Source organism: Marmota monax, unplaced genomic scaffold, assembly GCF_021218885.2.
Source record: "Marmota monax isolate L192 unplaced genomic scaffold, Marmota_monax_Labrador192_F-V1.1 WCK01_AAM20220418_F8-fsc00179, whole genome shotgun sequence".
NCBI classification, from domain to species: Eukaryota; Metazoa; Chordata; class Mammalia; order Rodentia; family Sciuridae; genus Marmota; species Marmota monax.
The window spans coordinates 510,627-534,635 of NW_026695200.1; the positions used below are offsets into that span (position 1 = coordinate 510,627).

At 42.6% G+C, this 24,009-nt stretch overlaps 1 protein-coding gene across 4 annotated transcripts in view; it reads left to right on the forward strand.

Annotated features, from left to right (window-relative positions):
- Positions 1-24,009, forward strand: part of Cyfip1 (cytoplasmic FMR1 interacting protein 1) — an 86,715-nt gene that overhangs the window by 30,278 nt on the left and 32,428 nt on the right. For 3 of the 4 annotated variants that reach the window (XM_046428782.2, XM_046428785.2, XM_046428783.2), the window contains exons 6-15: positions 1,428-1,609; positions 5,384-5,480; positions 5,568-5,696; positions 7,927-8,031; positions 10,716-10,807; positions 11,842-11,959; positions 14,486-14,608; positions 15,678-15,803; positions 21,725-21,891; positions 23,759-23,906. In XM_046428782.2, coding sequence (XP_046284738.1) covers positions 1,428-1,609; positions 5,384-5,480; positions 5,568-5,696; positions 7,927-8,031; positions 10,716-10,807; positions 11,842-11,959; positions 14,486-14,608; positions 15,678-15,803; positions 21,725-21,891; positions 23,759-23,906 — 1,287 coding nt within the window. The remainder of the gene's footprint in view (positions 1-1,427; positions 1,610-5,383; positions 5,481-5,567; positions 5,697-7,926; positions 8,032-10,715; positions 10,808-11,841; positions 11,960-14,485; positions 14,609-15,677; positions 15,804-21,724; positions 21,892-23,758; positions 23,907-24,009) is intronic. The other variant, XM_058574073.1, reaches the window with a different exon arrangement.

The following is a 24,009-nucleotide window of genomic DNA, read 5'->3' on the forward strand; positions in this document are numbered from 1 at the left end:
TATTTTGAGACAGGGTCTTGCTAAGTTGCTTAGAGCCTTGTTAAATTGCTGAGGCTGGCTTTGAACTTGTATCCTCCTGCTGAGGTTATAGGCATGTGCCACTGTGCTTGGCTCTCAGGCCCTTCTTTTAAAGGAAACTCTGAGGGTGGGAAGGTATGTGGGTTGGTGATGTGAGTTGGCATCAGCCTGGTGATCACAAGTTAGTTTATGATGGTCTGTCCATTCTCAGGATTCTTAGGTTGACAGTGTTTCCTCTCTCCAGTCAATAGATAACGTTGGGAATCTGTATGGGTTTCTTAAAATAATCATCTCCCTTTGTTCAATCTAGTGTAAAAATACATGTGTTAGGAATAAGGTATAATCCATGTATGTATAATATATGAAAATATACTCTACTGTCGTATAAAACTAAAAAGAACAATTAAAAAAATAAAAATATATGTTACTACATACATAGGGTAATTAACAGTGAACAGGGCAATTCTCATAAGTGAGTGAATTTATGGTAACATTAATATTTACAGATTTCTCAAGAATGTGGGGGTGATGGGTGTGGGAGGAAAACTGTCCTGGGGAGAAAAGGTCTGAGGAACTTTAGCACAGGCTTTCAGATTAAAGTAGCAGTCTCCTTCCTTCCTTTTGTCTCCTCCTTACTTATCTACTATATTTCTTCTCTCCTGCCTCATTCTCAGTTCAACGTTTTGACTTTCTGGCCACTGTACTTTCAGTTATCTGATTTTTCAGGTGTTTTTTTCTCTCACCCACCAGACCGTGACCTCGTGGTCCCTATCTGATCTTGGCCTCTGTTGGCCTTTTGTTTGGAAGAAGAGGCCAAGTGGAAGGGACTTGGTATCTTTTCAAAGAACTCCTTTGGGAATATCTAAAAATTTTTTATTATAGTTTTTCCTGAGTTAAGGTATAAGATAGAACTAAGAGATCAATTTTCGTTTTATCTTAAAAGTTGCCAAGGGGATGGGGTTAAGGCTCAGCGGTAAAGCCTTCGCCTAGCACATGCGAGACCCTGGGTTCTATCCTCAGCACCACATAAAAAACTAACTAAATAAATAAAATAAAGGTATTTAAAAAAAAATTGCCAAGGAAAAACCTCCCACTTTTCACATCTGAAACCCACAGTGTCTATATTTTAGATATTTTTTTGGGAACATTTTACTTAGTAACTTTATTGGTTTAAACAGCAGAATTTTTTTTTACTTTAGGGACATAGTTAAATAATGATTTTTACAGAATAAAGGCATGGGAATTACTTTACAGATAGGACTCTGCTGGAGTTGTAAAGATGGTCCTAGGGCTGGAGGGTGCATATTTTATCAGTGACTAACAGTGAATGCAGAACTGTGCTTGAAGTTGGAATGTGGAATTGATGCCTTGCTGACCACACCTCTTCTGTCTTCCTCTTCTCTGCTCAGAGAAATGCTATTGAGCGTTTCTGTGGGGAGGTGAGACGCTTGTGCCATGCTGAGAGGAGAAAGGACTTCGTGTCAGAAGCCTACCTGATCACGCTGGGCAAATTCATCAACATGTTTGCTGTGTTGGACGAGCTGAAGAACATGAAGTGCAGCGTGAAAAATGACCATTCGGCCTACAAGAGGTGAGTTCAGACGTGTGGCATGTGGCAGGCCACCTGAGGAAGTCAACCTTGTACATAGCAAGTGCATAGCTTATGTGTGCTGAAATCATCAGTCCTGATTGGCAGCAGCCACTTTTCAGTCCTGGGACTGTGTGTATGCATAAAATGCAAAGGTGGCTGGCAAGTTAAGGGTTTCTTTTTTTTTTTTTAATACCTTTATTTTATTTATTTATTTGTGGTGCTGAGGATCAAACCCAGGGCCTCACATTTGCCAGGCAAGCACTATACCACTGAGCCACAACCCCAGCCCCAAGTTAAGGGTTTCTTCTAATAGTTTTATACAGCTGGAGAGGGCTCCAGGTCAGCCTCAGTGCCCTATGGGGGACCTCTAGGTGCTCAGTGTCCTTGGGAGGATAGACATACAGAAGATACATGCTTACATCCAGGTGGGTTCTGCAACCCAGGAGGCCACTCGGGCATTGCAGCAGCAGTGCTCAGAGCAGATGCCCCACCTCTGCTTATCACTCATGGATCCGGTGTCCCTGGCACATGCATCATCATAGCAGAGTGTAGACATGGTCCATGAACTGTTTCAAGGTGCCTTAAGCTCCCATTGAGCTTGTGGGTCCTATGGGCAGCTCTCCTCTGTGGCAGTTTAGTTTTTTTTGGCGGGGAGGTACTGGGGATTGAACCACTGAGCCACATCCCCAGCCCTAATTTTGTATTTATTTAGGTACAGGGTGTCCCCGAGTTGCTTAGCACCTCATTTTTGCTGAAGCTGGTTTTGAACTCCTGATCCTCCTCCTCAGTCTCCCGAGTCACTGGAATTACAGGCATGTGCCACTGTGCCTGGCTACTCTGTGGTGGTTTTCTTTTTGAAGGTAGAAAACTTCTGGAGAAGTGACCAACAGAAGTATGTTAGTCAACTTTTCACTACCATAATAAAATACCTGAGGGTGTCTAACTTTACAAAGAAAAGAGGTCTGTTTTGCTTCCCAGTTTGGGGAAGCTGGAAGTTCAAACAGCATGGCGCAGGCTCTGGTGAGGGCCTACCTCTGCATCACCTTAGGGTGGATTACAGTGGCTGGAGCATGTTCAAGAGTGAAAAATCACCAGGTACCCTGGTACCTCCCCCCACCCCAAAAGAGTGAAAAATCGCAGGACCAAACAGGAAGCCAGAGCGAGTCAGGCTCAGGGTTTTATGACAGTCCTCTTGAAAAACCCAATCAGGGTCCCAAGAAATACCTTATCCCTTTTAGGGCCATACTACCAGTTGACCCAAGGGCTTCCGACTAGGCTCCACCTCTTAAATATTCCACATCAACTCCCAGTCCCACCACCCGGGGACCAAGCTCCCAACACACAAACCCAACATCCAAACCATAGACGATAGGAAAAGTGTGCTTCTGGAACACTGTGGGTGTTGGCTGGGGATACTGATCCAGCAGTCTTTTAATGGACTTGCTTTACTAAGTCTGTGCATGGTGCTGTTAAAGACAAGTTGGTTGGAATGAGATGCTGACTTCTGCTTCCTCTGCTGAGCAAGGAATTTTAGTACTAAAATTAAATTGGAAGAAATATTACTTTGCATCAGAATGTGCTGTACTTACGTTCTATCTGAAATCACAACTGTTGCTGTGCCTCTATAATAAAATTGATGTGGGGCAGGGTACCAGATTGGAGGAGGAGGCTGCAGCGGGAGCAGAGCTAGATTGCTTGGAATGTTGATTGAACCTTATTCATGTGAAATCAGTGCAGTGTTCCAATCATCACCTAAAATCGGCTCTGCACGAAGCCCGGATCTTCCCAGCTAGAAAAGGAGCTGAGCAGTTGGCCTGCTAGCCCTGGTCGGGAAGTCTGAACTTGCCCGTGTTTGGCATTGGTGCCTGCGGGATTCCCAGTGTGCGCCTTGCTGGTGGACGGGGAGGAGGCAGGGGTGAGGGTCAGGTGCATAACCAGCCCAGCTTTAGAGGGTAGCTCCTGCTCCCAGCTGCACAAGCAGGGCCCCTGTGATTCCTACCAGCTTTAACAATCTTCTTAAAGACTTTGTTGGGGAAGGGGAGTGGAGGTTATAGTAATTTATTAAAAAAAAAAAAAAATACACACACACACACACACACACACATATATATATAGTTTTACTCTTAGCAGCACCTTATCCCAAAGTTCAGGCTATAAAACTAGCTAAAGATGGGGCCTTTCAGTGGAAGATGTGGAGGGGGGCCGGGTGCCCCTCATAGCAGCTCCACTCTGCCTGTTCCTTGAGCAAAGGTGTGGACCTGGGCTCCCTCATGGCTTTCAGCTGTCCCTTTCTGTGACTTTATTTGGAATCCTTCATTGGTTCACCTTCCCAGACAGCAACCCGCACTCTTTCCAAGCCCCTACCTCACACCCACACATTTCTTTTGCACCAGCTGATAGCTACGTACAACCTCTTCTGTGTGTAAATGCCAAGTTAGCCCATTTGGTTGTGGTGAGGCTTGAGAAAAATAGGAAACATTGTCCTCATTTTCTTCTTTAGTCAACACTCTGCATCCCAGCAACTACTCCAATCAATAAAGTGAACCTCTTCTAACAGGCAAGGGATGTTATTCTATCAGTTAATATTAGATTTAATTGTATGTAATTTTAAAAATCCACAGAGATAATAGTGGTTTAAATAAAATTACAGTTTATTTCTCTTTCACTGTGAAAAGTCCTGAGTAGGTGGTCTCTAGCTGATTAGGAAGCACCACAGTGTTCAAGACCCAGCATTCCTGTTGTCCTGCTGCTGTGCCATCATGTGTGGCTTCATGGTCCAAGACGGCTGCTTGATCTCCAGCTGTCATTGCTACATGCTAGTCAGCAGGGAGGAAGGAGAAAAAAGGAGCTATACTTTTCCTTATAATTAAACTTTCAAGTGCCTTACAGTCTTTTTCCTAGGATCTCATTGCCCAGCCCTTGGTCATCTGTCCCCAACTGACTGCAAAGGAGGAGAGGCAAATTGCTGCTCTGAGGAATTTTCAGACTTGTTCATGAGGAAGAAGGGAAGTAAATGAATGTTAGGCTACATTATCAGTTTTCATCATGAAAACTTTTCTTTAAGCCCCCAAGATTCTAGGTTGCAAAGGTACTTCCTTAGGTGGGCAGTTTCTACTACCCGTTCTTAGGACAGCCCTAGATGTGCAGATTTCGCTTTCCTCTTCCTCACTGCTTTGCCGGACCTCAGACTCAGCATGCACCTTTCAGGGTCAGGGAACCTCAATATACAAGTTCTTTTACGTGCATCAAATTGTGTAGCTGCAGGTGCATGGTGGAGCCAGGACTCTGGGCTTTGGGCACCTGTGGCTCCAGAGAGGCATTCCAGGGACAGACGCTCCTTGCTGAGAGGTGTGGTAGCCCAGAGGGTTCTTGGCAAAGAACTTCAACAGTGCTGGTCGTCTTCATTGCAGGTCTTCTGGAAGTCACAGAGTTGGTAGCACTTCTGTTCTGACTGGGGTCTGAGCACCCAGTACCTGTGGATGAGGTGGGCAACCACCAGCATAGGGGAGAGGCCAGTGTGCACCGGCACCTGGAGGAAGTACCCTGGACAGCAGGGAGTGAGCTGCCCAGAGCTGTGACCTACATCTAAGTTTATAAAAGATTAACCTGGCACTCAGGCTGGAGATGCTTCTCAAGGCTGAAATTGTAACCACCGTCTATGATCCACATGCCTACAGATAACTGCAGAGAGAGGGAAGGAATCTGATTTTCCCAGGCTTTTTACAAAAATCAACACGATGGTGCATTTTGGTATTAACTCTTTTTGCTTTCAAGGGCTGCTCAGTTTTTACGTAAAATGGCAGATCCACAGTCCATCCAGGAATCGCAGAATCTTTCCATGTTCCTGGCCAACCACAACAAGATCACACAAGTAAGGCTGGTCTTCTCAGTGCTGTTGGGCTGGGGGCCCGTGGGGCTGGGGCCAGCGGTGCCATGCGTCTCTTGCCCTGTGTTTCAGTCTCTGCAGCAGCAGCTTGAGGTGATTTCTGGCTACGAAGAGCTCCTGGCAGACATCGTGAATCTGTGCGTCGATTACTATGAGAATAGGATGTACTTGACGCCCAGCGAGAAACACATGCTTCTCAAAGTACGTGTGGGGGCGGTGGCCCACAGCACTGTGCAAGTGCAGCTGTATGCAAAAGCTGTTTGTTCATTGTCTAGAATCCTTTTGCCAACTTTTTCTTATTCTCATGCTGTCTCGTGTGTGGGCAGCGTCTCCACCCTTGCAGGCTGTGAACTCAACCCTTGTGACCGGTGCAGTCACACACCAACCTGAGAGGAGGAGCTTAGGGGCCCAGAGGTTCTGGGTCAAGGGCTCTGTCAGCATTCAGTTGTTTTTTAGCAGAGGTTATATGTAAGATTCCACTTGTTCAAGATGTGATTCCCAGGACTTAATAATTTGTCCCTCATTGTCCATGGGGATTGGTTTCAGGACCCCCTGGGAATTATAAAATTGGTGGCTGCTCAACTCCCTTAAATAAAATGGCAGAACATTTGCATCTGACCTATGCTAACCCTCCCATATGTTTTAAATCATCTCTTAGATTACTTAGAATCCTTAATACAATGTCAGTGATGTATGGATTGTTATTATACTGTATTACTTAGAGAATAATGGAAAGGAAAAAAGTCTGTACACATTTATTGGAAATGCAGGGTTTTTTTTTTTTTTTATTTATTTTTCTTAGTTGTAGTTGAACACAATACCTTTTTTACTTTTATGTGGTGCTGAGGATCAAACCCAGGGCCTTGCAAGCGCTCTCCTGCTAAGCCACAACCCCAGCCCCGGAAATGTAATTTTTGTCTGGAATATTTTCAGTCTGTAGTTGGTTGAGTCCAAGGATGTGGGACACCCCAGTTGTGGAGGGCCACTGCATTTTTTATTTTTATTTTTTGATACCAGGGATTGAACTCAAGGGCACTCAGCCACTGAGTTACATCCCCTGCCCTATTTTGTATTATATTTAGACACAGAGTCTCACTGAGTTGCTTAGTGCCTTGCTAAATTGCTGAGGTTGGCTTTGAACTCACGATCTTCCTTCCTTGGTCTCCTGAACCACTGGGATTACAGGTGTGCACCACTGCAACCAGCATGTACTGTGTTTTGATGAAAGTAGACTTGCTTGTTCACTGCATTCTTTAACCATTCTGTTTCAAACTGGGGAGGTTTTCAGCTGTTTTCTCATTGGAAAGATAAGGCAGCTCCACAGTTACAATTGCTGTACTCTGCACCCTATGCATGTGACCCTGAGGAATCCCCTGGGGGGTGTGCTGCTGGTCCAGCCCCAGCCCTGGTGGGAGAGTCCTGTGAGGTAGCGAGGACTGGGGAGGGAGGTGCTGTCCATGGAGCCCTCTGCAATAGTGGGAATTTTGTGTCTGTGCTGGTTGGTGTAGGAGCCCTGGCCACAAAAAGCCCACTTAGCAGTGGAGATGTTCACTTAGCCAGTGCCACCTTAAAAAGTTTTAGCTCATGGCGCTAGGATTGTGGCTCAGTGGTATAGCGCTTGCCTAGCATGCATGAGGCACTGGGTTTGATCCCCAGCACCAGATAAAATTAAACAAATAAAATAAAGGTATTGTGTCCATCTACAACGAAAAAATATTTAAAAAAAAAAGTTTTAGCTTACATATATTGAAACTTGAATAGTTAATGGTGGCTGCGTATTGGACAGTTCTCAAATGGCCTTGGTGCTCAGCTAAGTTAGTAGAAGCTTTTTGGTCTTTCAGCAACTGGCCTCGAAGCCCAGCTACCCTTTGTAACATGATTTTAATTAGGGGGAAAAAACAAAAAAGGTGTTCAAAGCACGAGACAAGCAGCCTAAAATTTTTTCTGAGACTGTTTTGGGGGCTTTCTGGGGATATAGGATATTAAGTTAGAATAAAGACTTTAAAAAAAATACAATTTAATACACGTACACATCTTCCACTTTCAGTGTGGTTGTGCATTTGCCTGTTGTTGCTAGTCATACCGTAGGGACAGTGCTGTGTTTATCCTAGCACCTGGTTGTAGAAGGTGTGAAGTTAATTCTGAAAGGCTGGATTTGATGGCATACTTGGGAGTCTAATTCTCAGCTGCAGCTGTCCACCAACTCCGTGAGAATTTGTGCTGGTGTGTGTGCCTTGGGAGGAAGTTGAAATAGGCATACATAAGAAATAGCTTTGGCTACAGGGAGAGCTCTTTGTTTTGTAGGAGCTTTTAAAAGTGCCTGTTAAAAGAAGGGTGACTCGTGATTTCAGGGTTTTCAACTACAGCAGTGTTAAGTGTATGGGTAAATTCGTGGATCTGAGTGTTACCCCACTGTTTTGTGACTTTTCAGGTCATGGGATTTGGTCTGTACTTGATGGATGGGAGCGTCAGTAACATATATAAACTGGATGCCAAGAAAAGAATAAACTTATCCAAAATCGACAAGTACTTCAAGGTGAGTTTTATTAGATCATGTTTTTATGGATGTATGCGCCTCAAATTTTCACAGAGTGAACCTCTAGGTGATTGTGATGGACACAGGAAATGCCGAGATGGGAGGGGGTCTTGGAGGCTCACTTTCCGGTCTACCTTTGTGCTCTTTCCCGGTCCCCTACAGTGGTTTTGCTTGGGTTGAACTTTGTGTAAATGGAATCTCACTGTTTCTATCTTTTCCATCCTGCTGCTTGTACCCAAACCTTTTATTTGCATTCCTGCAGGAGCTTGGGGCTACAGTTGTTAGGTTTCATTTGTCATTTAGTACTTCATTTTATGATTTCTACTGTGACTTTGTCATCCGTTCTGTTTTTGACGGGCATTAGTTTTTGTTCCCCCTGTCCCCCACCCCCCCAGGTTTTGGCTTGTGCAAACAGTGTTGCTCTGTTTTAGAGCATTTCTATTGGATACTACTCAGGAGAGGGGTGGGGATCCTAGGCACACCTATTTTCACTTAGTAGTTATGGTCTCATGATTTCCCCACAAGGTGTCTTGATTTGCTTATCCACCAGCAATGAGTGAAGGCTCCTCGTCAGCAACACTTGGCACTGTCTTGGGGGTGCAGGGAACATCCCAGAGAGGAGATGTACATCATTCTGATTTTAATGGCTGGTGTTTCCTGGTAGTTTATTTAATGTTTCTCTGGTTACTTCTCATGTTATTAGCCTTTGTATATTTCCTTTTATGAAATAACATTTCAATCTTTTGCTCTTTTCTTCCTTATTGTTGTGTAATTTTTTAATATATTTTGGCTACATCTCTTTTGTGGATGCATATATTCTAAAATACTGTGTCCCCTGTGGGCTCACCTTTTCACTCTTTTCCCCACCTTTATTAAGATGTAATTGAACTGTGCATGGTGGCATATACCTATAAACCCAGAGACTCAGGGGTCTCACAAGTTTGAGGTCAGCCTCAGCAACTTAGTGAGACCCTGTCTCATAAAAAAAAAAAAAAAGAGCCAAGGGGCTGGGCTTGAATTTCAGTGTAAAGCACATGTGAAGCACTGGGTTTCATCCTCAGCATCACAAAAATAAATAAAATAAAGGTACTGTGTCCATCTACAACTAAAAAAAAGGAGGTGGGTGCTGAGGATGTAGCTTAGTGGTAAAGCACCCCCGGGTTAGATTCCCCAGTATATGCCCCACTCCCGAATAAGAGAAATAATAAAAGCTTCATATATTTATGGTATACAGTGTGTAATGGTTTGATATATGTATTCATTGTGATGTTATTAAATCATGCTCATTAACATTTATCACCTTGCATCTATCATTTTTTATTGGTGTGGTGAAAACATTTAAGCTTTATTCTCAAAGCAAATTTCAAGTATACAATGCAGTATCATCACCATACTATACATTAGGTCCTCAGAACTTATTTGTCCTGCATAACTCAGATTTCATACCCTGGGACCAACATCTTTCTTTTCATCTACCTTCTTTTTACTTCATTTTGAAGAATGCTGGGGGTGGAACCCAGAGCCTTATGCTTGCTGAGCTCACACTCTGCCACTGAGCTATGCCCTTAACCCTTCCTTCTCACTTTCTTAGTGAGGTCGTTTGATGAACAGAAGTGCTCGATTTTATTATGGACCAATACATCAATCTTTTCACTAACGTCCACTTCAAGAAATCTTTGTAGACAGCAGTCTCATGAGAATTTTCTGGGTGTTACCTTCTAGGAGCATTCCATTTCCTTTTTTGTCTAGATCTCTGATCTCTGGAACTGGTTTCTGTGCATGGTGTGAGGTAGGGGTTGGCGTTGTTGGCATTTAGAATGGATAGCCGGTTGACCCCGCTCATTTACTGTAAAGACCATCTGCCTTCCATTGCTCTGTGGTGTCACTCAGGTCATAACTCAGTCTGTCTGTGGCTCTGTCCAGGTTCTCTGTCCTGTCCTGTCCTCTGGCCTCCGTCCTTGCTCCAGGGCCACCCTGCCTTAGCTGCTGCAGCTTTCTAACAGGTCTGTTTTGTCCCTCAAGATAGTCTTGGATATCATCCCTTCACCTTTCAAGATGTATTCTAGAATTGGTTTACTGATTTACACACAAAAATATTTTTTCCTCCTGGAATATTGATTGGGATTCCATTAAATGTATAGATCTGGGCTGGGGAGATAGCTCAGTGTTAGAGACTTGCTTAGCATGCAGAAGGTCAAAAAATAAAATAAATTACTAAGCCTCACAATGCAGGAAGATAATATATTGCTTCATGTGTTGAGAAATTTTTCTATAATTTGGGGGTTTTATTTTTGTTTTGAAGTCTTTTGTTAGCTTTTTATGTACATTTTTCATTTTTGTGAGGTATTGCAAATTATCTCTTTATAAATTTTCATTTAATTGTTGTTCCTAGTTACAGAAATCCAGCTGTTTTCTTAGGGGCCACAAATAAAGCAACAAGATAAGATAGGATGATTCTAAAATTTGAATAGTTTCAAAGTATGTTGGTTCTTAAATTGTATCTTGTTCCTTTCAAAGAGAAAGTAGAAGTTACTTAGATATTTTTGTTGTTGTTGTGAATGATTTGCGGAGGTGGCATTCAACCCACAATAATTATTAGCATTAGTCATTTTCCTTGTGCTTATGTATCTGGGGTTTGAACATGCATAATGACCCTGTTTTTTATTATTGTTCTTTAAATGCAGCAGCTCCAGGTGGTTCCGCTGTTCGGGGACATGCAAATAGAACTGGCAAGATATATCAAGACCAGCGCCCACTACGAGGAAAATAAATCTCGGTAGGAGGAGAGTAAAGCTGCCCAGCTAGAGTGTTCTGTTGTGTCCTCCTTGATTGAGCACTTCTGTAATATCCTACCTACTTATCTAGGGAGAACACTTTTGACATTCTCCAAATTTCTGGAACTAAATATCCAGTATAGTAGCCTTTGCCACATATAGCTATTTGCATTTAAATCCATTGAAAAATGCAATTGAAATTTAATTTTCTTTAGCAGAACAGTCATTTCAAACACTCCAGGGTTAGTGGCTACCGTATTAGCACAGATGTAGAATGTTTTCCTCATCTCGGGGATTTCAACTGGTCAGTGTTAGTTAAGAATACAGAACTGTAAAATAACTCTCTGGTCCCAGTGGGGTGCTTAAAATGCTTAACAACCAACCCTGCAGGCAGGTAGAGATATATGTATGTGCTTTTGAGTTTAGAAAAACTGTCACCTGAGGACCAAACCAGTCCAGGCCTGTTTTTGTAAGATCCCTGGGGCTGAGAATGTTTTTTATGTTTATAAAAGGTTGTGTTAAAATGATGATTATGTGACAGATGTGAAAATGATAGTGTGGACCATAAATCCTAAATTGTTACCTCTCTGGTCTTGTACAGAGCAAGGTGGACAACTTGTGCTATGAAGGATCTGTAGCTCACAATTAGAGGTAATAATAAACACACAGGTCTCTGTTGTGGACCCCACATAGCATCTTGACTCTCATCACATGCTTGTATTCACTTTTGCCAAGCTCTTGTACCCACAGCCGACTTGTGGTCCCCATGATTTTGACAGAGTTGAGTGTTGGTCTCAGGGGTCAGCAGACCCCTTCTGTAAAGACCAGATAGTAAATGCATAGACTTGACAGACTACAGGTGGTCCCTGTCATATTCTTTGTTTCATTTCATTTATTTAAACAACGCTTTAAAAATGGAAATTCCATTTTGTGTAGCCTTGGTTGCCACACACAGTGTTCTCAGCCGCCCCAGCTGTTGGAATGCATCACTGTCTTACTGGCACTTCCTCAAGTAACACTTTCCCTCCATACCCAGGTGGACGTGCACATCCTCAAGCAGCAGCCCACAGTACAACATCTGTGAGCAGATGATCCAGATTCGGGAGGACCACATGCGCTTCATCTCCGAGCTGGCGCGCTATAGCAACAGCGAGGTATGTGCCACCAAGCCACCCATGGGCAGACCCCGAGCCTGCTGAGCATCTGAGTGTCACTTGTATTCTTGTGTACTCAAATATTAATGTGAATGAAGTGCTTTAACAAACACAATATAGTGCCAAATCTAAATATTTTTTCAAAAGCACGCTTTTTGATTGATAAGGCAGTGAAATTAACTATCTGGTCAGCTATGTGAAGTCCAGCTTTTCTTTGGGAAAACATAGTAAGAAGTTTGGGGGGTATTTCTTGGTGTGGGAGGGCTTGTCTAGCATGTGCAAGGTCCTGTGTTTGATCCCCATCACTCCAAAAGAGCAAAAGAAAAAAGAAAAGAAGAAAGGATTTCAAAAGAGAAGATCAGGGAGAAACCATTAATTGGCATTTCCTAGTTAGTATTATGGTTTTAAGCAACTAGAAGAGAAGTGGAAAGGGGAGGCTGTTGGGAAAAGAAAGGGTTCTTCTGACCTGTCCGCCTTTCGTGTCTCGAATACAAGGAAGTCCTGAGGCCAGAGGTGGCAGGAGCTTCTGGGTGGGTGGCAGGTGGTGTCCTCAGGCTCAGTGGCAGGGGTCTGTGGGTCTGGGAGGAAGGCCTGGGCTTGAGTGTAGGAGGAGGGCTTTTCTCCTCTGCAGTGGGAACTTTATAATTCCTTCCAGCTCTGCAGCCAGATCTGCTGGGGCCTCCTTTTGGCCACTCACATTCTCTCATCTTCCCTGGTGTGTGGAGTGGGCAGGAGAGTGGTGACAGCCTCGGGGAGGTTTCTGACCTGGGGAGCAGTGGAACATCACTTGTCACATCTTAGTGAGGCAGGGAGCAAAGTCAAGGTCAGAGTGCAGTGCTGACTAGTATGGGCTGAGAATAGGCTGGAGGGTCTTGATCTGTTTTCAGAACTGGTTGGTTCCTCAGGAGGACCATTAACATTTGAGAAGAATGACTCTGTTCTTGTTAGCCCCACTCATTGCAGGAGAGTGAGCATCCCTATCTCTACTAACCAGATACTTGTCACCATGTAACTAAAATGACTGAAAAAAGCTCAGCCATCCAGATACCTGGGGCCATGTGCTGTCTCCAGGGCAGATCCCTGGCTTGGGGCTGGGACAGCTCTCCAATGAGCAGGTGCCACCTCACCTGGCTTCAACAGCTAGCATAGCCTGCAAGGGAAGAAATGAGGGGACCAGCTCCTCCCCTAAGACCACGGGACATGATTGTAAGACTGAGTTAATGGGAAGCTCTTGAACCACATAGACCACTGGATTCTGCTTCTCCAGATAAGGGCATTTTGCAGTGCGCATTTCCTATCTTCCTCTTAGGGTCTGCTGTGGTACTTTTACAATTAGGTACTAATTTATTTTAAAAAAGTCTACCTTTGAATGCTTTGCTTAGTCTATTTTTTAAACAGATGTATGGAGAGAGCTCATGTATCATATAATTAACTAATTGGAATTATACTACCAAAGTTTTTGGTATATTCACTAAGCTCTACCACCATGACCCACTTTTGAACATTTTCATTACCCCTAAATGTAGTCACTCCCCACCCCTCCTCCCCTCCCCCCATACCCTGGCAGTCTACTTTCTGTCTCCATGAATATGTCTATTCTGTGCATTTTGTATAAATGGTACATATAATACGTGGCCCATTATGACTGGCTTTTTCACTTAACATATTGTTTTTAAGGTTTTTCCACATTGTAGCATGTGTTAGCTCTTTATTTCCTTTTCTTTTTCTTTCTTTTTTGGTACTGGAGACTGAATCCATGGTTGCTTTTACCAGTGAAACACATCCCCAGATCTATCTTTTATTGTTCATAGACAGGATCTTGCTAAGTTACTTAGGACCTCAAAAAATTGCTAAGGCTGGCCTCCAACTTAAAATCCTCCTGCCTTGTCCTCCCTGAGTCCCTGGGGTTACAGCTGTGTGCCACCATACCTGGCTCTTTAATTCTTTTTATGATTGAATGATATCTCATTATGTGGCTGTAACACATTTTGTTATTCATTGTATGAATGAATAACATTTGGGTCAAGAATAATGATGCTATGCACATCAGTGTTTGAGTTTTTGTGTAGAACAAGTTTTCTTTGCTCTCAGGAGGTACTTAGGGGTGCAGTTGCTGAGTAGTGGTGATAACACTTCCGTTTAACATTTTGGGGAACTGCCAGGCTGTTTTCAAAGGGGCTGTGCCCTGGCACTTCCCTATCAGTAGAGTATGAGGCTTCTGATTTCTCCACATCTTCACCAACACTCGTCATTTTCTCTATTTTTGATCCTATGTGTTCTGGTAGATGTGAAGTGATGTCTAGTTATGTTTTGGATTTGTGCTTCCCCAATGAATAATGATATTGAGGCTCTTTTCATGTGGTCATTGGCTAATCGGAGATTCTTTTTGTATAAATATCTATTCGGATCCTTCGCCCATTTTGTGATTTTTGCACATGTGACCTTGGGATAGATTGCTAGTGTGGATTTGACGGGTGGGAGCATGAGCAGGCCTGTGACTTTTCTCCTGATCCCCGTGCACCCCAGGTTGTCACCGGGTCGGGCCGCCAGGAGGCCCAGAAGACAGATGCTGAGTACCGGAAGCTCTTCGACCTGGCTCTGCAGGGCCTGCAGCTGCTGTCTCAGTGGAGCGCACACGTGATGGAAGTGGTAGGGCTGTTTTTGTTGTGTTCAGAAATTCAAAGAGCTAAGTGCACAGCACTGTGATTGGTTTGTCATGAAATTGGCTAATTGGTATTTTTTCTGCATTGACTTTGGTCTTTGGATCAAGAACAAATCATTCTTTTTTGTTGTTGTTGTTAAATCTTTGACCTTAGAAATAAGAACATGTACCCATATATGTATTTCTAAGATGATTCAAAGCACAGTTCATTATGGGGTGTTATAAATAAAGGGCTTCATCTATTTAAACAACTGATAGGATTAACTTTGTACCATTTAGATGGTCAGTAATTCTCACTTTTGAACATTTACTCTTTGGAGCTCCAGCTATTTTGTTTAACAGTAGTAAAATTGTTTCTGGTGCCATATAAAGATTTGGATGACTTAAGTCATTCAGATTTTTTTCCTTTGGGGGTTTATTTTGGTTAGAAAACAGTTATCTAATTGAAACAACAAATGATCACTTGAAAGGCAAGTTCTTCTTTTAAATGGTGAGAAAATGCCTAGAGTCTCAGACATTCAATACACAGTACCCAGAGGCTCTTTGGCCAGTGTCTTCCTTCCTTCCTTCCTTCCTTCCTTCCTTCCTTCCTTCCTTCCTTCCTTCCTTCCTTCCTTCCTTCCTTCCCTCCCTCCCTCCCTCCCTCCCTCCCTTCCTTCCTTCCTTCCTTCCTTCCTTCCTTCGTCAGTGATTGAAACTAGTGGTGTCAGATCACTGAGTGACATTCCCAGCCCTTTTTATTTTTGGTTTTGAAATGGGGTCTTGCTAAGATCTTCCCCGCCTCAGCCTCCCAAGTAGCTGAGATTTCAGGTGTGCATCCTCAAACGTGGCCTGGTGTCTTTACTAAACCTCAAGTCACATGGCCAGAGTCTTTTGCCCTTGTATAGAGATGGACTGTGTGTGTGTGTGTGTGTGTGTGTGTGTGTGTGTGTGTGACTTTTCAGAGTATAGTCAATTTTAGAAGGCTGATTTTTGGTGGCCTTGGCCATGGTCAGACCAGAAGTTAAGCATTTTGTCTTCATAATGGCATGTCTCTCTTCTTACTGTCCACGTCAGTATTCATGGAAGCTTGTGCACCCAACTGACAAGTACTCCAACAAGGACTGCCCCGACAATGCCGAGGAGTACGAGCGAGCCACGCGCTACAACTACACCAGCGAGGAGAAGTTTGCCCTGGTGGAGGTGAGGACATGTCTGCTGTCTCCTCCTCCTGTGACTCTTCTCTTTCCTTCTGAAAGCAAAGCAAAAATATGAACCAACTGCCCACTTTATGTTGTTGTTTGTAGTCGGGCAGCCCTTAGTATTATCAGCTTAGTCCAAAATAAGAAACAGATTTGAGAAAAAGTGGTTTTGGGTTCTTAGGTCTGTGGGCCCTGGATCATCGGCTCTTTCCTGCATCCTTGTGCTTGGAGAGCAGTTTGTGGGGTGCAGGAACACCAGATGACTGACTGGGATGCGACGTCTCTCCCCTGAGAGGAGAGCTGTGCCTGGGTGTTTCCTCCCTGTGGTGGCCACCATCTCTTGGCTGTCACATTCATGGGGCTCAGCTCTATACTGTCCTCCTGGGCCTTTGATGGAAGTTCTTGATTCCAGTATCGACCATTTTTTTTTTTTTTTTTTTTTAATAATTATACTGTGCTGTCTTGTTTAAGAAGTCTGTACGTGCCCTAAGTTCATGGAGGTGTTCTTCATTGACTTCTGGATGTGCCTTTGAAGCTGGGATTTGAAGGTCACCTGAAGTTAATTTCCGATGCACTTTCCCTCCCCCAACTTTCTGGGCCGTCTGCCTTTCCTTTTCCCAATAATACTTTATACCTTAATAATAATCCATTGCGTCTGGTAAGTATAGCTTTCTGCTCTCTTCAAGAGTTGCTTGGCTGTTGTCCTCTGTCCTTTTGTAGACGCTTTTCTCATCCCCAGTGAAACCTACTGGAATATTTCATTAGGATATGAATAAACCTATAGATCATTTCTGGGAGAATTGAGAAACTTCTTATATTAAATCTTTTTGAGTGAACTATATCCCTGTATTCAGATTCACTTTAATTTCTTTTGCAATCTATAAAAATCTTGGAGTTTTTTTGTGACCTTTATTTCTAGGTATTAGCTGATAGATGGTAAAGTCAAATATTTCTCAATACTTGTCGCTTTCAAATGTAAACTTTAAAACATTTCTCTAATATCTACCAACTTGTCTAAGCTCATTAATTATAATTTCTCAGATTCTTTTGGATTTTCCACCTATGTAATCATATCATCTGCAAATGATGTGAAAGTTGTTTTACTTTTTAAATTTTTCAATCACATTGGGTTAGAGTCTGCAGTTGCCCCATAGAAGGGAGGTGCCAGACATGCTTGTTTTGTGCTTCTCAAAGGAAAAGCTTTCCATAGGTCTATTGTAGCCACCTTTTTTTCATCAGATTAAAATACATTCCATTCTTAGTTTAAGCGATTTTTTAACAGGTATAGATATTCATTTTTGTGTCAAAGTGAATGAGTGAGAGCAGGGCCCTCTGGTACGGAGAATCATTCCCAGGGCTATGCCTGTGTTAGACAAGCGCTCCCCACTGAGCTGCATCCCCAGACCTTCCTTTTGTAATTTTATTTGGAGACAGGGTCTTGCTAAGTTGCCCAGACTGGCCTCAACTTGTCATCCTGCCGATGCCTCCTGAGTAGCTGGGATTACCAGCATGTGCCATTGTCCTAGTCTGAATAGCTTTTAATGTTACTTAAAACAAAAACAAGAAAAAAAACTTTTTTAGTTTGATAGAAAAATTATAATGATGCTACAGAGAGGTCCCAAATAGTCCACATCTATTTTCCTTTATTATTAATATTATATGTTAGTATTGTTGCAGTTAATAAATCAACATTGATATTATTAACTGAAGTCCGTACTTTATTCATATTTTGTCAATTTTCCTGTGATAGTCTTTTTTCTGATCCAGGATTTCATATGACACTTGGTTGGCATATCACCTTAGACATCTTGGGCAGTAACATTTCTCAGACATTTGTTATAGACTTGATAATTTTGAGGAGCACCAGGCAGGTTGTACAGGGATTTATCTGATGGGTTTCTTTTTATGATGAGATTGGAGAAGAGGATCACAGAAGAGAAGTGGCCTTTGCCGGGGAATACCGTCAACATGATATATTGCTGTTAACGCTGACCTTGACCCCCTGGCTGAGGTCAGACATCAGATTTCTCTGTTGTAAAGTCACCACTTGTGCTTTTCCACTGTGTGTTCCGGGGAGGGAAGTGGCTATGCCCCACTCACACCTATAGAATGAAATACTGCATTTTTTAAAAAATATTTTTTAGTTGTAGATGAACACAATACCTTTATTTTGTTTATTTAGTTTTTTAATATGGTGCTGGGATCCAACCCGGTGCCTCATGCGTGCTAGGCAAGTGCTCTACCACTGAGCCACAACCCCAGCCCTAATACTATGTTTTTATAAACTTTAATCATCATTTTTTGGATGTTGACTTCATAAATTGGCTCATGGAATATTCCCTTCTTTTCTAGTATCTGGAATGGTTTGTGTAAGATTTATATTATTTTTTTCTTTAAATGTTTGCTGGCATTTACTGGAGAAGCCTTCCCTTTATGGGATATTTTTTGAAACATTTTCTTCTTTACTATGTAGTGGGGTATTCAGAGTTTTTTAAAAAAAATATTTGTTTTTTAGGTATAGATGAACACGATGCCTTTATTTACTTGTTTTTATGTGGTGCCGAGGATCGAACCCAGGGCCTCGCCTGTGCTAGGCAAGCTCTCTACCACTGAGCCACAACCCCAGCCCTGAGAAGTCAGATTTTTTTATTTTGTTTTGTATCGATTTTGGTAAGTTGTATTTTTAAGGAATTAGTCTACATTTTCTAAGTTTTATGCAAATTTTTTTTGGCGGGGGGGGGGGGGCGGTGGTAGGTACTGGGGATTGAACCTAGGGGTGCTCTACCACTGAGCTATATCCTCAGCCCTTTTTTATTTTTTATTTTGAGACAGGGTCTCACAAAGTTGTTGAGGCTAGCCTTGAACTTGTGATCCTTCTGCCTCAACTCCTTTAGTCTCTGGGATCACAGGCGTGTGCCACTACGTTTGACTATGTAAAGTTTTTCATAATAAATTCTTATACTATTTTGTTTCTTTTGGTATATTCACAGAGTTTTATGATCACAAATCAAACAAAGGACATTATCTCAAAAAGGGAACCCCATACTTATCAGCTGTCTCCCCACTTCCCCTTCTTTCATCCCAAGGCAACGTCAGTCTACTTGGTGATGTCCAGTATATTTATTTTTCTTTTGTTGATTATGCTTTCAAGTCATGAAGATTTACTCTTACATTTCCTTCCAGGAATTTTATGGTTTTACCTCTTAATTTAAATATATAATCCATTGTGATTAATTTTTTTTATACATTCTGAGGTAAGGATTGTGTCAATGGTCCTCAAGATCACCCCTTAAGCTAAGTGAATAGCTGGGACCCTCAAGATTCAGTAGTTATCATACTCAAGATTATGGCATTACAGCAGAAAGTCACATATTAAAATCAGCAAAAGGGGCTTGGGATGTGGCTCAAGCGGTAGCGTGCTCACCTGGCATGCGTGCGGCCCGGGTTCAATCCTCAGCACCACATACAAACAAAGATGTTGTGTCCACCGAAAACTATAAATAAATAAATAAATAAATAATCAATCAATCAATCAATCAATCAGTCAGCAAAAGGGAAAGGCACATGCACTGGGGACATCCAGGAGATAGGTGTAGATGGTTGAGGGCACGTGCTTAGTTCTCCCACCAGCATGTGTGACATGTGCATGATGTTTCCAACCAGGGTAGCTGACCCAACCTTCCTGTCTAGAGTTTTTTGGTTGGCACTCATAAAGGTAGGCCGAGCCTGGTGGCCAGCCTTAGCTACTCAGACTCCAGACCCTGAGCAAAAACAGGTGATCACTGTTAGTTACATTGTTAGCATTGACTCTGTCAGACTGAAATAGTGGCTCAGAGTGAAATAGTGGCTTGAGGCCTTAGGCTTACGAAAAACCAGTTTTCAGGCAAAAATATTCCCACTGCAGAGATCTATTCTTGGGAGCAGGCCAAGGGCCAGTCCTGAAGACAGGCTTTTCTTGGAAATGTGCAGGATTTGATCATCCCAGAACTGCTGCGTTAACCCATTCCTGCACAGGGATTCCACTTCATTCTTTTGCATGTGGGTAACCAGTTGTCCTAGTACTATTCGTTGAAAAGAATCTTTCCCCATCGAATTGTTTTAGTGCCTTGTGGAAAATTAGCTGAAAATGCAAGGGTTTGTTTCTAAACTCTTAATTCTGTTCCATTGATTTCTATGCTTATGCTATAGCTGTGTAGTCTCATAATCTCTTTTTTTAAAAAATATATTTTTTAGTTGTAGATGGACATAATAACTTTATTTTATTTATTTTTTATTTTTATGTGGTGCTAAGGATCAAATTCAGTGCCTCAACATGTGATAAGCAAGCATTCTACCACTGAACTACAACCCCAGCCCCTCATAATCTGTTAATGTGCTTAAGATTTTGGGAAATGTTCCCTATTTCTTTCTTTCTTTTTTTTTTTTTAATATTTATTTTTTAGTTTTCGGCGGACACAACATCTTTGTTTGTATGTGGTGCTGAGGATTGAACCCGGGCTGCACGCATACCAGGCGAGTGCGTTACCGCTTGAGCCACATCCCCAGCCCTATTTCTTTCTTTTTTTTCTTTTTTTTTGGGGGGCGGGGGGCACCAGGGTTTGATTGACCCCAGAGGCATTCAGCCTCTGAGCCACATTCCATGCCCGTTTTTTTTGTTTTTTTTAAATATTTATTTTTTAGGTGTAGTTGGACACAGTGCCTTTATTTAATTAATTAATTAATTTATTTTTATGTGGTGCTGAGGTAAGGCCTCACATGTGCTAGGTGAGCACTCTACCGTTGTTTTTTTTTTTTTTTTTTTTAAGTTGTAGGTGGACACAATACCTTTATATTCTATCCATTTATTTTTATGTGGTGCTGAGGATTGAACCCAGTGCTTCCTATGTGCTAGACAAGTGCTCTACCGCTCAGTTATAACCCCAGTCCCTAATTTTTTTCTTTTAAGACAGGGTCTCTGTAAATTGTTGAGGCTGGTTTTGAATTTGCAGTCGCCCGCCTCACCTCCTGAGCCACTGGGATTACAGCTGCACCTGGCTTCCTTTTCATTCTTTATAATCTGTTCCTTGTCTTTTTTTTTTCTTCCTTGATTAGTTCTGTGTATGCTTGCCAGTTTTGTTATTTAATTAGTAAACAGTTTTGTCTTTGTTGATCCTCCTTCGATATATTTCTAGTTGACTGTTTCATCAATTTCTGCTGTGTATTTCTTTTGTACTACTTTAGGAAGTTTATTTTGCTGTCCTTTTTATAATTTCATGACAAATATTAGATGATTATTATTTTCTGCCTTTTCGGTTTTCTAATGTACACATTTACACCTTTCAGTTTGCCATTTGGCAAGCCTTTTCCTGCTTCCCATAAGTTCAAATATGTAGTATTCTCATTTTCATTCAAATGGGTTTTTTTCATTAATTTTTTCTAAATAGAAATTTCCTTTTTTTCTTTTGATTAGAAAAGCAATATAAAATCAAACAGTTCTCCAGAGTAAACACATGGAAACCTTAACTGTGACACTGGGGAAGTACTGCGCCCCTGAGGCCATCACAGAGGGACTTGCATTTGTTAACAAGTTGGATTTGGGATACAAACTCTCATGACATCCTTTTCCTTTTCCAGTTAGCATCACTTTTGCTTTCCAGGATCTTTTCTCTTCTTCCCTGTCAGGGTAGGGTGTGCCCTGGTGGATGGGGTGTGTGAGTCAGAGGCGTCCCTGCCCTCAGGGCACTCACAGTATGGTGGGCAGGTCAGACCAGGAGGACAAGACTGGGTTGGGGCCACTGCTCTGGGGAAGGTGATGATGGGGCTGTATAGCTCCAGGATGAGGGCTAGGGAGGCCAGGGAGAGGGTAAGGAGCAAACAGTCTCCTGGGTGATGCAGTACTGTCCCCACTTCCCCTCCAGCTGCTGAAAGCCATGTCCCCTACAGGTGATCGCCATGATCAAAGGCCTACAGGTGTTGATGGGCAGGATGGAGAGCGTGTTCAACCATGCCATCCGCCACACTGTCTACGCTGCGCTGCAGGACTTCTCCCAGGTGACTCTTAGGGAGCCGCTGCGGCAGGCCATCAAGAAGAAGAAAAACGTCATCCAGAGGTCAGCCTCCCGCTCTCACCCCATATACACAGCCACACCCAAAAGTCATCTGAGGAACCTGCTTTACACAGCAGGACAGTTATTTTCATAAACAGTCTCAGTACATGTAATTTATCTTCAACCCCCAGACACTGTTTTGGTGAATGACAGCTATATGTAATGTGGTGGGTTTAATTAGTAACCTGAACAACTGGCAGTAAGTCACCTGCATAGTATTTACAGGTCTGCAGACCCAGGAACAAAGGCATATTTACCTCAGGGAAGTAAATAAGACAAAGGCAAATTTACTTGTGTTAGAATCTGCCCACAACTCTGATTACCTGGCCTTGAGAACTGGAGGTCCCACGCTGTCCTTCAGTGTGTGTCACCTTGAGTCATTTTGCTTTTATTTCTCTGTCTTTTCCTACATATCCGCCAAAACTACAAAGTGATTGTAGAAATCTAATAGCTATCTTGAGCTTCTTTTCTCTTTATGTTGAGCCTTTCAGATAAAATTATGTTTCAAGGACATCTGTGTAAATTGAAATTTACTGGGGGTTGGTGAATGTACAGACTTCATTATTATTTAGTTTTGCTTTATAATTGATATATTTGTCACCCAGCATGGTATAACTTTTAGCATTAATAAAATTTATACAAGTTGAGCATCCTAATCCAAAAATCTGAAATCTGAAGTACTCCAAAATCCAAAGCTTATGTTACTTTATGTGCATGCTAATGCTAGACCAGCGCTCTACCATTGAGCTACACCCCCAAACCCAAGTCTACTAGAGCACTGACATGATACTGCATGTGGAAAATCCCACTCCATATTTTAATGTAGGAAATTATTAAAATATTGTATAAAATTATTTTCTGGCTTTGTCTATAAAGTATATATGAAACATAAATGAATTTCATGTTTAGACTTGGGTCCCATTCCTAAATTGACTTATTATATATATACAAATATTCCAAAATTCAAGAAATCTGAAATCTGAAGCACTTTTGGTCCCAAACACTTCAGATAAGGGATGCTCAGCCTGAACTGTGATGCTTGCAGAATTAATTTCTGTCACCTTGAGGTTTTTAAATTGAGGTTTTCATTTTTCTGGTCTTGCCTGCTATTTTGCATGTGCTTGCCTTCATGGGAAGCTTGCTGTATGTTATGGATGCTGTTAAGATATATGCACCCGAGGATGCTGCCTGGCTTTGGGGGGGTGATCTTTACTGATAGAAACACATACTAATAGAAATACTTGAAACACACAAGGTATAGAACAAAGTGCTTGCCCCTGACACAGAACGGATCCAACAGCCACAAGGTGTGGAATGTGTTGTGTGGTCCTGTGTTTTAGCAAGAACTCTCCTCATGATGTGACCAGGGCTGGCACAGGGTCCCTCTGATTCCCCTGTGTGCTCATGGGTCTCTCCACATAGTGGAGCTGTTGGTGGCAGGGTCACATTCCCAGCAATCCTGGACACATCCCATCTCCTCAGCTCGTGGATGATTTCATATTCCTTTTGGAACACCTAGACAGTTATGCATAGACAGGTGGAACTCAGCTGTCCGGGTGGGTGTTGGAGGTTCCTGTTCTCCCTGCCCTCGGCATGATTCATGGCTGCCTGGTGAACAGTCTAGAAATAAAACACTGCTTCGGCTAATTGATGCAAACTGCAATTAAGTTGAATCTTCTGGGAACAGTCATGTTTCCAAGAAAATAATGCGTTTCTAAAATTTCATGTTGAACTAGACTATAAAAGTCCCTTCACTACCCCCAGATGGATTTATTTATATTGTGCGTTGGCTGTTCTGAGAGCCTACTAGTTAGGTGAGCAGATAGTGTGATTGTAGAAGTCTCTCTGATAACTTGACGGGGCTGTTTAGTGTCCTGCAGGCCATCAGGAAGACAGTGTGTGATTGGGAGACTGGGCATGAGCCCTTCAACGATCCAGCTCTGCGGGGCGAGAAGGACCCCAAGAGTGGCTTCGACATCAAAGTGCCACGCCGTGCTGTGGGACCCTCCAGCACACAGGTTCTCTTCTTCCCCTTGTGTACTGGGGCTGGGCCAATCCTGGGCTGGGGGAATGGGGCAGACCCCCAGTGAAATGGTGTTACCTCTGCTCAGGCAAATCCCA